Source organism: Microcebus murinus, chromosome 1 (assembly GCF_040939455.1).
Source record: "Microcebus murinus isolate Inina chromosome 1, M.murinus_Inina_mat1.0, whole genome shotgun sequence".
NCBI classification, from domain to species: domain Eukaryota; kingdom Metazoa; phylum Chordata; class Mammalia; order Primates; family Cheirogaleidae; genus Microcebus; species Microcebus murinus.
In genome coordinates this window covers 62,445,238-62,461,428 of record NC_134104.1, presented here as the reverse complement: position 1 = coordinate 62,461,428, position 16,191 = coordinate 62,445,238, and the positions used below count along the sequence as shown (strand labels likewise).

General features: G+C 34.6%; 1 protein-coding gene across 2 annotated transcripts in view; it reads left to right on the top strand.

The window, feature by feature from the left end:
- The window catches only part of GSK3B (glycogen synthase kinase 3 beta), a 204,110-nt gene that overhangs the window by 105,274 nt on the left and 82,645 nt on the right, over positions 1 to 16,191 (top strand). For both annotated transcript variants that reach the window (XM_012780574.2, XM_012780573.2), the window contains exons 4-5: positions 10,552 to 10,662; positions 15,480 to 15,610. In XM_012780574.2, the coding sequence (XP_012636028.1) occupies positions 10,552 to 10,662; positions 15,480 to 15,610 (242 nt within the window). The remainder of the gene's footprint in view (positions 1 to 10,551; positions 10,663 to 15,479; positions 15,611 to 16,191) is intronic.

The window sequence follows — 16,191 nt, the reverse complement described above, 5'->3', positions numbered from 1 at the left end:
GTCAAGTTCAGCCTCCTTGTATGAAAAGGATTTTGTTGCTATTTTAATCAAATGAAAATATAGAAATGGTACCATGATCAAGTTTACAATGTACAACTCTCTCACATCCTTTTTCTTCTCTCGCCATTTTGCTGTGTGAAAATCACTGATAGGGAATTTTATTCACTGGAATAAAGTGAATATTCTTTTTTTTTTTTTTTTTTTTTTTTTTTATGTAGAGACGGGGTCTCGCTCTTGCTCAGGCTGGTTTTGAACTCCTGACCTTGAGCAATCCGCCCGCCTCGGCCTCCCAGAGAGCTAGGATTACAGGCGTGAGCCACCGCGCCCGGCCGTGAATATTCTTATATAAGCTTATTTTTTTGTATCTTCCTTAAAATTTTAGGTTGATTTTTTTATTAAAGTGATTTATTGATTATCTAGGTGAAACTTACTGATGAAATGCTAGTATTTTTAATGGAGCATAATTTGAGGAGTGAATATATAGATAATGGAAAACTCTTGAGTTTGATGAATTATCAGAACCTCATAAAGTGTAAGTGTTACTGAGGTAGTAACTATCATCTGCTTGAAAATGTTAATCTGGGAGTTTCTTTTGAATATCAGTTGTCACCTTTGTTTTTATGTTATTTTAATATTTTAGTGAAACTAAAATACCATTATATGTATATTATAAAAAATTGAAATAACACTGAAGGAGAATGATTACAGTAAGATCTTCCTTACCCTAATCCCCAAATCCCCTAGTTTCATTCTTCATAAAGATAAATTTCTTAATGCATGTTTGAGCACATAACATACATATTATTTTGGAATATGTTCCCTTTGTTTCCCAGCAATATAATAGTGGCTTTTTATGTCTATATACATAGATCCTGCACCCAGTTTCCTCTATTGTTAGCATATTAGTATGGCATATTTGTTATAGTTAATGAACCAACATTGGTACATAATATTAACTAAAGTTCATAGTTTATTCAGATTATCTTAGTTTTTGCCTTATATCTTTTTCTGTTTGTTTTGTGATCCCATTTGAGATACCACATTACATTTACAAAGACAAAGTGTAAGAAAGAATACCACATTTAAGATCCACATTACATTGAGTTAATGTGTCCCCTTAGAACCCCCTAGGTAGTGGCAATTGCTCAGACTTTCCTGTTTTTGCTGATCTTGACAATTTTGAAGAGTACTGGTCAGATATTTTGTAACATGCCTCAATATTGGAATTTGTCTTCTTTGTTCTTATGTTAAAACTGAGGTTACAGGTTACTGGGAAGAAAACCACAGAGGTTAAGTGCCATTTTCATCATATCAAGAATACATATGATCAACACAATTCATGACTGCTGTTACTTATCTTCATCACTAGGCTAATACAGTATTTATTAGTTTTCTCCACTGTAAAGTTGTTCTTTTTTCCCCCTATTCCCATACTGTATTCTTTGGAAGGAAATCGCTATGCACAGGCCACACCTAAGGTGGGAGTTATGTTCCTATACTTCTTTTCCTTAATGGTGGAGTAGCTGCATAAATTATTTGGATTTTTTTTTTTTTTTTGCACAAGAGACTTGTCCTTTCTCCCGCATTTATTAATCTAGTCATTTATTTGTGTCACTGTGGACTCACGTATATTTATTTTATTGATAAAATTGCTCCAGCTTTGGCCATTGGGAGCTTTTTCAGGCAGCTACTGTGCTTTAACATATTCCCCATCAGTGTGGGCTTTTTGTTTTTCTTTTATTTTTGAGCATCTTTATTTTCTGGTACTATACTATATGATATATAGATTAGTTTTAATTCCTGGCTCTTCATAAATCTTCAGTCATCTTGTGTGTGCATCAGTGTGCATGCACACACATGGACTTGTTTTCTTAGATTTAATTCTTAGAAATGGCATTGCAGAGTCTAGTTGAGGGTCTGTATGTCTTCTCTTTTGGATTAATACATTAACCCATTATCTTCCAAAAGGTTGTATGAGTTTGGGCTTTCACTGTCACTCATGTTGTGGTGACAGTGACACTATTTTATTACTTAGTTTTCTCTGGCCAGCTTGGTATACTCATAGAAAAAAGACAACTGTTTTGAAGAGTTTTTTTTTCTTTTCAATTATTATGGGTACATAATAGTTGCATATCTTTATAGGATAGCAGTCCTCAACCTTATTGGCACCAGGGACTGGTTTCATGAAGACAATTTTTCCATGGACCAGAGGGGAGGACAATGTTGGGGGGAGAAGGGGAAGTGGAGCACAGGCAATGATGTGATGTGAGCGATAGGGAGCAGCTGTAAACATAGATGAAGCTTCACTGCTTATCTTCTGCTGCGTGTCCAGTTCCTAACAGATCACGGACTGGTACCAATCTGTGGCCCAGCAATTGGGGAACACACTTATAGGGTACATGTGATGTTTTGATACAAGCATACAGTGTGAATTAATCAAATCAGGGTAATTGGGGTATCTATCACCACAGGCATTTATAATTTCTTTATGTTAGGAACATTCCAATTCTACTTATTCAGTTCTTTTAAAATATACCCTAACTTATTGTTGATTTTAGTCACTTTGTTGTGTTATCAGATATTATTCATTCTATCTATGTTTTGAAGTTTTTTGCCATTTGGAATTTCCCAACCCAATTCTAAGGAGAATCCTAGGCTACCATGATGCTATATTGAATGTTTTATTACTGGGTTCTCTTAGGTTTTTTTTTTTTTTTTTTTTTTTTTTTTGAGACAGAGTCTCGCTTTGTTGCCCAGGCTAGAGTGAGTGCTATGGCATCAGCCTAGCTCATAGCAACCTCAAACTCCTGGGCTCAAGCAATCCTACTACCTCAGCCTCCCGAGTAGCTGGGACTACAGGCATGCACCACCATGCCCGGCTAATTTTTTCCATATATATTAGTTGGCCAATTAATTTCTTTCTCTTTATAGTAGAGACGGGGTCTCGCTCTTGCTCAGGCTGGTTTCGAACTCCTGACCTTGAGTGATCCTCCTGCCTTGGCCTCCCAGAGTGCTAGGATTACAGGCATGAGCCACCTCGCCCGGCCTCTCTTAGTTTTTTAAGATTGAATTTTCTCTTCTAGTTTGATAGGTGAAAAATTATGGCTCATTATCATTTTTATTACATTTCTTTAATTATGAATGAGGTTGAGCATTTTTCCACATTTTTGTTGGCCATTTGTATGAGTATCTGTTCATGCCCCTTTCAGTTTTTTTCTATTGGTATGTTGGTCTTTTCTTGTTGACTTCCTAGTGCTATTTATACTTTAAATAAAAACAAATTAGCCTCTTGTCATGTGTAGCAGAAATTTATTCCCTGAAATTGTCATAGTTTTTGGAGTTCATTTGTGTGATTTTATTTGTAAAGTAGTACAAAAGTTTTACATTTTTATGTAATCAAACTGACATTAATTTCTTTAATGGCTTGTAATAAGTTCTTTTGTCCTCTAAGATTTGCAACAACAGCCATGGTTTCTTCTGGTAAATTGATAGTTAAAAAAAAAACTCTTTGATAATTTTGGTATGCATCTTAAGTTGTGAAGTAGAGATGAACCTTGCCTTAATTATTGTTGGTCAGTGCCTACCTACCTTTCCAATTCCCTTACTCAGGCTCCCAAGCAAAAAGATAGTTCTCTTTTATCTAATCCATACCCCCTTTACTGTTAGTACTGTATTATTCTCATCTCTAGCCAGCCAGGCACACCCATCAGAGAAAAGACAGCTATTTTGAAATTTTTTGCCAATTGGAATTCCCCAACCCTGTTCTGAGGAGAATCAGGGGCTACCATGATGCTGTGTTGACTGTTTTATTACTGGATTCTCTGATATGCTACTTTGCATCTCATTAAATCTTTAGAATTATTTAAAACAGTAGCCTCAAGGAATTTTGTTTCCTGGACCTCAGAAGTGATCTGATTGTAAGAGCATCATAGTAGTATTTGCTTTCCAAAGGTAGGATGGAGTTATCCCAGCTATTGTTGAGTTGTTATTAGGTGTGATCAAGATTTTGTCATGTAAATTTCTTATTCAGTGTGTGATTTTAATGTGGAGTGCATAGAGGAGTAATCAGTGATAAGAGAATAATTTATTACTAAAAGTGATAATTAAGAATACTGAACCATTGAGAGAAATACTCCTAAATTATACATCATATAAGTTTTTGGAGGTTTCTAAGTAAGATCCACTTTATATAATAGTAGATTCCTTTCAAAGTACTTGTGGCAGTGATTTCTTAGCCTATTTTTTGGAAGCCTAGCAACAAACAGCTCTTTGAAGTTCCTAGTTTCTCATGTTAGTAGACTAATTGTTTTCAGCATCTGCATCTGAAATGATACTCTATGTTGTATTGCTGTATTTAGCTTTTAAAGTTTATAGTTAATCTATACGTATTCTGGCATTCTATCTAATAATCAAACAGAGAGATTACATTAAGAAAACAGCAGACCTGAGATATTTCAGAAAATTGCAAGTGCTAGAAATGCTGAATCCTGGTCCATCTTTCTTCTTGAAATTTTAGCATCTTCAAGGCCGGACGTGGTGGCTCATGCCTGTAATCCTAGCACTCTGGGCCAAGGCAGGTGGATCGCTCAAGATCAGGAGTTCGAAACCAGCCTGAGCAAGAGCGAGACCCCATCTCTACTATAAATAGATAGAAATTAATTGGCCAACTAATATATATAGAAAAAATTAGCCGGGCATGGTGGTACATGCCTGTAGTCCCAGCTACTTGGGAGGCTAGGACTCCAGTAGGATTACTTGAGCAGCAGGATTACTTGAGCCCAGGAGTTTGAGGTTGCTGTGAGCTAGGCTGACACCACGGCACTCACTCTAGCCTGGTCTGTCTCAAAAAAAAAATTTTTTTTTTTAGCATCTCCAGCCTTATTAATTAACTTTTACTAGAACCTCCAAACAAAACTGTATTTGGGGGATGTGAAAATATTACTGTTTTCTCTGTATATGATATTCCTAGGGATTAGTGCTCTCCTCCCTTCAGTATTCTTGTGGTTAATTTACATTAATTAGAACGTGTAAATTCAACAAGAGTATTTATTTGAGCCACCATATTTCTCATAGCGTAGCAAATTAGAGCATTCAACCTATAGCAAACATGGTTTTGTTAATCTTCCTTTGATTTATTTTGCTTGTTAATATTATGAATAAAATATGCTACCCAAAAAGGGATATTAGTACTTCAAATGAAGCCTGAACTGTACAAAGTAGAGTGGAATTATCTTTATTGATCTGAACACAATATTTCTGTAGTCTAATGTGACAGTATGCTTTTGTTAGCTGCATCTCAATGTTGATTCCTTTTGAGTTCTGCTCAGTTACACCTATCACTTAATTTCCAGATGAATTACTGTCAAGTCTGATCTTGATTCTTTCTGACTTGTCATTCCACATAATAAATTGATACTTTGATTTTAATTATAGGTCTTTGTATTTGTCATTGTTAAATTTCATACTGTGGGATTTGGTCTATCATTCCAGCCTATTAGAGTTCTTTAAATTCTTATTCAGTCTTCCATTTTAAGCCATTCTTTCTAGGTTTATGTCAATCTTAGGTGGCTGTGCTAAAATCAGAGATTGTAAACTGACTGCCAGATGTATCCCCTTTTGTGTTTTATTTGGCTATCACATTCTGTTATTTTTTATTTTTTTTAACTAGAATGCTTTTCGGTAAGTCTTGCACTGTCTGATTTACCAACCATTGCCCGTTACTGCATTACACAATTTGGCTACCCATCTTTACATTTGTTGCTTAGCCGTTGAAGGCATTTGTTTTTGCGATTCCTAATAAATGAAAGCACTTATAAAAATATTGATTGGGACAAGGGAAGGATAGGCTTTTATAGTCTTATAACTAGATACTTCTGTTGAACTTGGCATTCATCTTTTAATCTTTATATTCTTAATTTTTAATATGACTGCTTAGCAGATAAAGTAAATTGTAATCCATCACTACACACATCTCCAAGTTCATAAATATATCATGATTAACTTCATGATTAACTTCAAATTCAGCTTACATTTCTTTCCTTTTTCCTAATACCTCATTATTTATTTTAGATTTAAAGAAAAAATGATATAATTCTTTTAAAGATGAAAATAGCAAAATTTGAGTCAGTCCCAACATCTTTGTTCTTAGATTCTCTATTACTCTTAAGTTCAATTTACCTACCCTTCTTTCCCCTTTTAAAAAAAATCCTTATGCCCTGGTTCAGGCCTTGGATTCGTGACCAGGAGGTTTCTAGTTGCTTACTCTGCTTTCATTCTCATCTTACCAACTCTCCTCCTCTCCATACCTGTTTTCTGCAATATTATTCAAGTTAAACAGACCATCTATCAGTCTATGATCCTAATTTTTTCCCAAGCTTTATTAATATATAATTGATAAATTTAAAATTGTATATATTTACAATATACATGATTTTTGATATATGTATGCATTGTGAAATGTGTAATCCTAATTTTTAAATACATATCCATTGTCTTTGAACTTAAGTTACTCAGCAAATATTTATTGAGTACATACTGTGTACTAGGCACCATTCTAGGTGGAGATAAAGCAGTGAACAAAACAGACAAAAACATTTGCCATTCTGGAGCCTTGTCTAGTCAGGGAAGCAGATAATATAAAATAAGCTATGTGGTTAGAAAATGGTAAGTACCAACTGGGTGAGGTGGCTCACAACTGTAATCCTAGCACTTTGGGAGGCCAAGGTGGGAAGATTGCTTGAAGCCAGGAGTACAAGGCTAGCATGAGCAAAAGCGAGACCCTATCTCTACAAAAAATAGAAAAATAAGCCAGACACAGTGACACACACCTGTAGTCCCACCTACTTGGGAGGCTGAGGCAGGAAGATTGCTTGAACCAGGAGTTGAGGTTGCAGTGAGCTATGATAATGTCACTGCATTGTAGCCTGGGCAACAGAGGGAGACCATGTCTCAAAAAAGAAAAGAATATGGTAATTATTGCTTATATGGTGGGGCAAAATAAAGTAGGAAAGGCAGATGGGGAATGTAGGGTTAGAGGAATGGGTTGTAATTTAAAATGGGATGATTAAGGAAAACTAGACGAAGAAGGTGACACTTCAACAAGGATTTGAAGGAGTTGAGGCAAGTGAGCTATGTGCATATTTGGTGGGAGAAACTCCAAGCTGAAGGACTGGTTGGTACAGAGACCCTGAATGTGAAAGCCTGCCAGACATATTCAAGAAACAGCAGGGAGCTAGTATATCTGGAGATGAGTGAACAGTGAGGAGAGCAATGGAGTAGAGGAACAGAGGACAGAGGAATAATGAGGAGAGTTTATAGTATATTGTAGACCATTGAGGGGGAATGAAAGAGATACAGTCTAACTTATACTTGATATTAGTTGATGTTAGACTGTAAAGGGGTAAGATAGAACACTTAGGAGATAGGTAGACTATTTAGGAGGCTATTAAAATAATCCCGATAAGAGATGATAGTGACTCAGATCAGAGTTGTGGCAGTGAATGTAGTAAGAGTGGTGGATCCTGAATAAATTTTGAAGGTGGACCATTAGTGTTTTACACATGGATATTGGAAGAGAGGAGCAGAGGGAGAAATGGAGAGAGAGGGAGGTTGGAAGGGAGAGAGGGAAGGAAAAGGAGCAAAGGGCCTAAGGAACTGGAAGTAGATTAGATAATTCTAAGGTTTTCAGCCTGAGCAATGTCAAGGACACAGATATACTAATCTGGCAGAGATTCAGGCATATTGTATATGTGTATATATGTATATATATGTGTGTGTGTATATATTATATATGAATTTGGAATTCATAAGTGTATAGTAGGATTGAGCCATTAGATAGATGAGATTATCAAGGAAATTAATTTTAAAGAACAAAAGAGGTCTGAGGATTAAGACCTGGGATCTTCCAATACTTAAGAGATCAAGGAGAATAGAAGGAAGTAGAAATGGAGAGCAAGAAGAGCTGTCTGTAAGGTGCGATGAACACTACTTCCTATGAAGTGGAGAAAGTGTTTTAAAGAAGGGCTTATGATTAACTGTGCTAAAGGGTTGTGCTAAGTGAAGCAAATGAGAAGGGTCAGATGATCAAAAATTGACATTGGATTCACCAACAAGGAGATATTGATCTTAAACAATTCTGGTGTAGTGGTAGTGACGTTCTGTTGGAGTACGTTAAAAACGTATGAGAATGAGAGGAGAAAGAAATTGGAGAAAGTCAGCTTTAGGGAACGGACCAGAAAGTATGGTGGTAGTCAGTGTGATTAGAAACAGTTCATTATCTTTTTTTTAAGATGGGAGAAATAATAGCAAGTTTTTGTGCTGATTTTAATGTTCCCACAGAGAGGGAATAATTAATGCAGAAAGACAGGGAATTTTCTGGAGCAATGACTTTAAGTAGGAAATGCAGAATAGAACTTTTTCTTATTTTTTAAACATGTAGCAATGTTTACACTGGAATGGAACTTGGTTGGCTTATCTCTGACAGATTGAAGGGATAGATTCTGGTAATAGGTGGGTGCATGTAGTGATGTAAGCATGATCATCTGCTGAGGTCGAAGGCAGAGAAAAGCGGTGTGGTTGAAGAGGAGGAGAGGAAACACAAAGTGGTCTGGAAAGGTGAATAGATTAGGCAAATGCATAATAGTGCTAGGCCAATTGAAGTTCTTGAAGATGACTTTAATGTATGACCAGTCAGCACAATTATAGATTTCTCTGCAGCCATGTTCAGCTTTTTTGGTACAGGTATAGACTGGGCAGAAAGTTGGACTTAACCAGAGTTATGGAAAAACCAGAAGCTTTTTCTTAAACATTTTTGGCTTTGCAGGCTATCTGGTCTCTGTCACAACTATTCAACTCAGCCATTGTAGCCACAAAGCAGCCATAGACAATGCTTAACTGAGTAGGAGTAGCTATGTTCCATTAAAACTTTATTTATAAAATTAGGCAGCAGGCCATTGCTGTTGTTTGCTAACACCTGTGTTAGAGAGTGAGGATAATGATAAATCATGGAATTTAAGTGGGCCATGGAGGGAAGAGAGAAGAACACAAAAGGGTAAAGGATAGTGAAAAGGTGGTAGAGTCAATGATACGATGTCTCACTAAACTCTTTCCTGAGCTCTGTTATACTTTGACCTTGCATCTTGAATATAGTTTTCTCTCTGCCTGTAGTGTTCCTTTCATACTCGATTCAGATGCCATCTCTTTTATGCCTGCACCCTTACTTCCTCTGTAGTAGCCACTGACATATAGAAAATATTCAATAAATGCTGAAAGTTGAAATTCTCTATGATGATTTCATACTGGAATTATGAAAGTTTGTTTTCCTAAAGTATTTTCCACTCAGAAGCCAATTCTACACTTGAACACAGTGATTCCCAACTTCATTTTCTGCTTTAGTTTACCTAACTGATTCTGTTTACATGAATAGGGTAAGAGTAGTGCTCTGTTTCTCTTTCCTACTTGGTACTTAGTTGGAATTCCTTTGTTTTTCTTTGCTGATCTTGGATTAGTGTCATTATGCTCCTGAGAATGGATATGTAAACATATGACCTTTAATAAGCTTGTGAGGTTTTTTTTAATAAGCTTATAAATTTTTGTTTTTACTTCAGTTATAGAAGACATGTGGCTGTTCTACCAATTATATTAATTATATTAATCAATTATCAAGTAACCTTTTTTGTGGAGGCTAGAGACGTTTTAAAGAGTATCTAGTCCAACCTTTCATATTATTATATAGTTGAAGAAATTGAAGCTCAGAGAGATTAAGTAACCTTTACACAACAATTAGCAGCAAGAGCTAGGGCTAGTAATACACATTTCTTAATTTTCAATTTAGTACTTTCCTTGCTACCATGCCACTTAGCCTGATAGAATATGAGGACATTGATCATCAGCCTAGAAAATATGAAATTTTTTTTTTTTTTTTTTTTTGAGACACAGTCTCACTTTGTTGCCCAGGCTAGAGTGAGTGCTGTGGCGTCAGCCTGGCTCACAGCAACCTCAGTCTCCGGGGCTCAGCGATCCTACTGCCTCAGCCTCCCAAGTAGCTGGGACTACAGGCATGCGCCACCATGCCCGGCTAATTTTTTGTATATATATTTTTAGTTGGTCAATTAATTTATTTCTATTTTTGGTAGAGACGGGGTCTCGCTCAGGCTGGTTTCGAACTCCTGACCTTGAGCAATCCGCCCGCCTCGGTTTCCCAAAGTGCTAGGATTACAGGCGTGAGCCACCACGCCCGGCCGAAAATATGAAATTTTATGATAGGCAGTATCCTCTAAGATCATGGTAACCAAAATAGTAGTCTAATTATGATTGGGAATCTTAATAGTATTGAAATGGGTATTTTTTTTCCCCATAGAATTATTAGTAAGAAGGTATGGTAGACTTGTTTTTACTATTATGGTTATATTCTGAAATAATTTTATACAATTAAAATTTAACACACATCTTTTCTTTAAAAATATGAATAAATATATAGAGAATTTAGTTTGAATATTTAAAGACTAGTTTCTAATCTCTTTTGTTTTTTGTTTTTTTAATAAACTCTTTCAGAAAGATGAGGTCTATCTTAATCTGGTGCTGGACTATGTTCCGGAAACAGTATACAGAGTTGCCAGACACTATAGTCGAGCCAAACAGACGCTCCCTGTGATCTATGTCAAGGTATGTAAAAAGTTAACAGTTTTCCGTTTTAGAAAATATTTACTATGGACCAGGGAGAGAGTACTAGGTATGTTTTAACGATATTATTTAATACTAAGAGGAAAATGGCAAAGTAACTACTGTTAGAGCTTTGTTAAATTCTTGTACAATTTTAAAATACAAAGTCTTCACCTTTTAAACTTTCGTGACTCAGATATTAAAGAAACTGATAAATTGCAGCAAATTTTCCACAATTATAGTTTTTAATTCTGCTAGCCATAGCACTTTTTAATATAATTTATGATATTTTAATTGTGTCATAAACCAAAATAGGAGCATATCATATTAGGTCGGTGCAAAAGTAATTGAGGATTTGGATCATGAATTTTAAAACATTATAAGTAGGCTCAAACACATCTTTATTAATCAAAATAGGAACCATTACCATCAACACATTTCTGCCATTGAGAAATAAGTTTATTTCTGTCGCATAAAAATTCATGCTTTGGGATTTGACGAACTCTTGGAAAGCATTTTCTGCATCCTGCTAGTTGTGGAAGCATTTTCCCCACAAAAAGTTGTTGAGATGCTTGAAGAAGTAGTGGTCGGTTGGTGAGAGGTCAGGTGATGAGGCAAAGCTTCATAGCCCAATTCATTCAATTTGGAGCATTGTCTGTGCCACATGCAGTCAGGCATTATCATGGAGAAGTATTGGACTCTTTCTGTTGACCACTACTGGCTACAGGTATTGCAGTTTTTGGTGCATCTCATCAATTTGCTGAGCATACTCCTCAGATGTAATGGTTTTGCTGGGATTCATAAAGCTGTAGTGTATCAGATCAGCAGCAGACCACCACACAGTGACTATGACCTATTTTTGGTGCAAGTTTTGCTTTGTAAAGTGCTTTGGAGCTTCTTCTTGGTCCAGCCACTAAGCTGGTCGTGGCCAGTTGTTGTATACAATCCACTTTTCTTCACATATCACACAATCTGATCGAGAAATGGTTTGTCATTGTTGCAAGAAGAGAAGACAACACTTCAAAATGATTTTTTTGATTTTCAGTAAGCTCATGAGGCCACCCACTTATCAAGCTTTTCCACCTTTCCAGTTTGCTTCAAATGCTGAATGACTGTAGAATGGTTGATGTTGAGTTCTTTGGCAACTTCTCATGTAGTTGTAAGAGGATCAGTTTCCATGATTGCTCTCAATTGGTTGTTGTCAATTTCCGATGGCTTCCATTGCATTCCTAATCATCAAGGCTCTGGTCTCCTTTGTAAAACTTTTTGAACCACCACTGCACTGGATCAAATGTGTAGTTGATATTGTGAGTTGTCTTCGCTGCTTTACAATCCATTTTGAACTCGAATAAGAAAACCACTTGAATTTGCTTTTTGTCTAGCATCATTTCTATAGTCTAAAATAAATATAAAATAAACAGCAAGTAATGTCATTGGCCAAAAAAAAACATAAAGTGAGAAATGTACAGTAAAATGTTGTATAGCATAACCACATTTATTTAAGAATGTATTCCAATATCAAACAGCAAATGTCAAAAATGCTAAAACTGCAATTACTTTTGCACCAACCTAATATAAAATTGTAAAATATAGTTCTAAGTTCAAATTCAATGTTTTATTGCTGTTTATTTATGTATTTATTATATCTGTAGCTGTAGCTTAAACTTTTGGTCATTTTAAATATGTACAAAGTGCTATTTAATTTTTGGTATCTAATATCAGTGCCATCTTGTTTATTTGATAGAACTCATGGCAGAGTGGCTAGGTATTTATCTGGTATAATTCCAATAAAAGTGCAGTAGATGATTAGGAACAGATTATTTTGTTAACTCTTGCATTGTGAAAATTAGCTAAAAGTTATAAAAATTAAAGATATTAAAATAGATATTAAAATAATTTTTTTTTGTATTTTACGCTTTATAGAAATGACCCTAGAAAATAAAATGACATAGACTCTAAATGTCTTATGACTAGAGTTTTGAAGTTCTACATATTAAAATTTTTAACTTCACAATAATGGACTGAAAGGTGCACAAAGCAGAAGCATTAATAATAGAAGTTCTCTTAGGACTTTTGGTAGCTAGATTATTTTGGCAAAGATTCCAGGATTCCTGTTGCATTCAGTGCTAGGAATAAAATTCTGATTCCAGTACAGTTTTGTTTGGCTTATCAAAACTTGGTTGAGGTTGCGGTTAAATTGATGATAGTAGAAACTAAGACACAGTTCTCTACTATGAATTTACTGTAGTGCTTGATTGTCATTTTAGGATAGCAGATCCTTAATATATGCTACTGGTTATTTTGTAGTTTATGATAGTTAATATACAAGTTAAAAAGGTTTTGAGCACTGTTGCTTTTCTGATTAGCATTTTTCAGAACTGAGTTTTAAAATGCAGTTCTAAAACAAATGACTAGCAAATCATTGTTGTGAACTTAAATGTTTTAATTGCTAAGATATGTGTAAGGACAGGGTCTGAGTACCCAAGAAAATGGGATGCATTTTTGTGAGCCATAAACAAAATTGTTATCCTATTACTTGTTTGAACAGATGTTATGGCACAGAGAAGAGGACATTCAGCTTGAGTTAGATTTAATCACTTTGTAACTGTGTTCAAATTGTGTTCCTTGAACCTCAATGTCCTCTTCTATAAAAATGAGGATAATGTGTATCTCAGAGTGATTGAAAGAATTAAGTAAACTAATGAGTAGAAATGTTCTTGGTTTGGCAGTTAGTACAGGTTAAATAAATGTGTTATATTTCAAAAGTGTTAAATATATTTGAATGTCCAAGAATTAATCATTCTAGTCTTTTATTTAGCCATTAAGCTATTTAATGATTATATTTTTATTTAATAGAATAAGAATATGGCAAAATAAAGAAATAGTAACTAAAAGAGGAGTATTTAACCCAACTATAGAATATTATTTGTGTGATGTTAGCTTAATCTCTCTTTGCCTCAGTTACTTTATATTTAAAATGGTAATAATAGGAGTACTTATTCCATAAGGTTATTATAAGGATTAAATGAAATAATACATGTAAAGCACTTAGAATAGTGCCTGGCATTCTAGGTGCTAAGTGATACATTTAAGTGATAAGTTGTTTTTCTTATTGCTTTTGTTATCTTTCCATCATAGAAAGCCTCTCAGCCTTCCTTTAAATACATTTTTACAAAGTGAAGCAATAACAAAAAGATATTAAATTATATATTTCATTCTTTATCTTGACTTCAAGATAAAGAAACTTTTCAAGAGAACAAAGATGGAGTAGATCTTTCAGATAAAAGAATACAGTAAAAAGACATCGTAAAATTAATGTCATGCAAACACTTAAGCATTTTTTACAAAGAAATTTTTTTTTCACTAATTCTTGCTGAGCTAGATATTAATGCCCTGACACAGTAAAATCTCTCTTTGTATTAGTAAATTTATGTCTGTGAACTCAATTTCTTATGGGAGATCATTTTCTTAGTGGTAATGAGTTAAATTCTTGGAGTAACTTTAGGATTTAGAGATTGATTGTGTGAGCAATAATACAATAATAGAACTATGAAGTTTTTTAAAAAAAGTTATATGGATATTTAAATGCCTTAATTCTAGCTTCATTGGCAAAGTGCTCACCGTATTGAGGATCTTATCTCTATATTTTATGTCATACTTGATTTTAAAGAAGGTTTAAACTTTTCCAGCTATAGTTCAAATTAACATTAAGGATGTACTAAAAGTCAACTGTCTGCATTTTCACCATGCCTCTTTGAAGGAAAGTAGGTTTCATGTTAACTTTAATTAACCTAAGCCTTAATAATAGCTTCTAAAGATGGTGCCATATGCCAGTGCTTCATCTGACCTTTATCTTTTTTTGTTACTGTTTTTTACTAAGACATTTGTATCTTTGGTTTAAATCATTTCAAAAATATTTTCCATGGTGTAACTTTAGGATAGATAGTAGAAGATAAGTGGTCAGAAAAATTTAATAGTGAATCAGAACACTGACCCTGAGATAAACAGAGGTTTAAGATACTTTCTCCAGAAAGCCCCTCCCTTCCCCAGTCAAGAGTCTGATTCTTTCTTCTATGCAGACCCAATTTCTCAATGTATCTTTTTTGGTAATAAAATTCAAAAAATATTTTTCTTAACATGATGTCAGAAGTCATCTAGGCATCTGTTTTAAAATGGCATTTTAAAGTCTACTTATTTTTGAAGGATACTAGCAGGAAGAATTGTAATGCTAATAGGGTTATTGATGCCTCTGTAGGTCATTGAATATAGGTTTTCTCATTCGACCTGTGATTTTTCTAAAGCCTCTGTATCAGTAACCTTGCAGGCTAATATCTCAGAAAAATGATTCTAAAGATGACACTGGAAGTACTTTCACATTTAAGCAGCCTGATATATTAGAAAGAATGATGAACTTAAAAATCAGAATGCCTGGCTTCTGGTCCAAAGTTGTTACTTATTAGTCATATGATTGGGGATACCTCTTTGAGCTTTTCATCTCTGTTTTGAATAAAAAGTCCCTTTTAGTAGGCTTGTGGTGAAATGTTAGTAAAATTAAAAGTTATAAAGCACATTGTAAAGTTCTCTTTTTAATATTATTAAAGGATGGTGGGAATATTACTTATAGTTAATGACACTTTCATTAGCTAATTCAGATAGAAATAGCTAATTAATATAGAAATGACACAAAAATTGTTAAAGAAGATTAAGTGCTAACAATCCACAGCATTTCACCTGTTCTGCGAATCTATTGCTTTATTTACTGCTTAAGGATTCTGATTTGTTTGGGATAGGAAGTATTTAATTAATTTTTACTGTTCCAGTTGTATATGTATCAGCTGTTCCGAAGTTTAGCCTATATCCATTCCTTTGGAATCTGCCATCGGGATATTAAACCACAGAACCTCTTGTTGGATCCTGATACAGCTGTCTTAAAACTGTGTGACTTTGGAAGGTAAGTTTACTCTCTTCCCGCCCTCTCCTGCCCTTTCCTTCCTTTCACCCCCCCCACCCCATCCTTTTTTAAATATATTCTTCTACAGTGTCAGTCTAAACACTGTAATCCTTAACTCAGGGAGTATAAACTAGTGAGCTCCTTGTGAGAGTAGTTTTTTAAATTTCTGTCAGAATTATAAATGCGTATATTCTTTCATCAAACAATTTAACTTATAGGAATTATTTCCTTAGAAATACACATTTACAAGAATTTACAAGAATAATGTATATACAGGAATTTTTAGCATTATTTATAAATATCCATTAGTAGGAAAATGACCAAATAAATTATGGTACATGCTCATATAATGTAATATACATACATCCATGAAAAGAATGAGGCCACTCTTTATGAACTGAAAAGGAATGATCTCTAGGAAATATTAAATGAAAAAAAGCAAGGTCAAAAGTATGTGTTTAGGATGCTACCTTTTATATGTTAAAAGCATACAGAGTGTGACCATATGCATACAGATATATAAATGGCTTATTTCTGGAATGGGATATAATAATCCTATGACATTGATTGTCCCTGGGAAG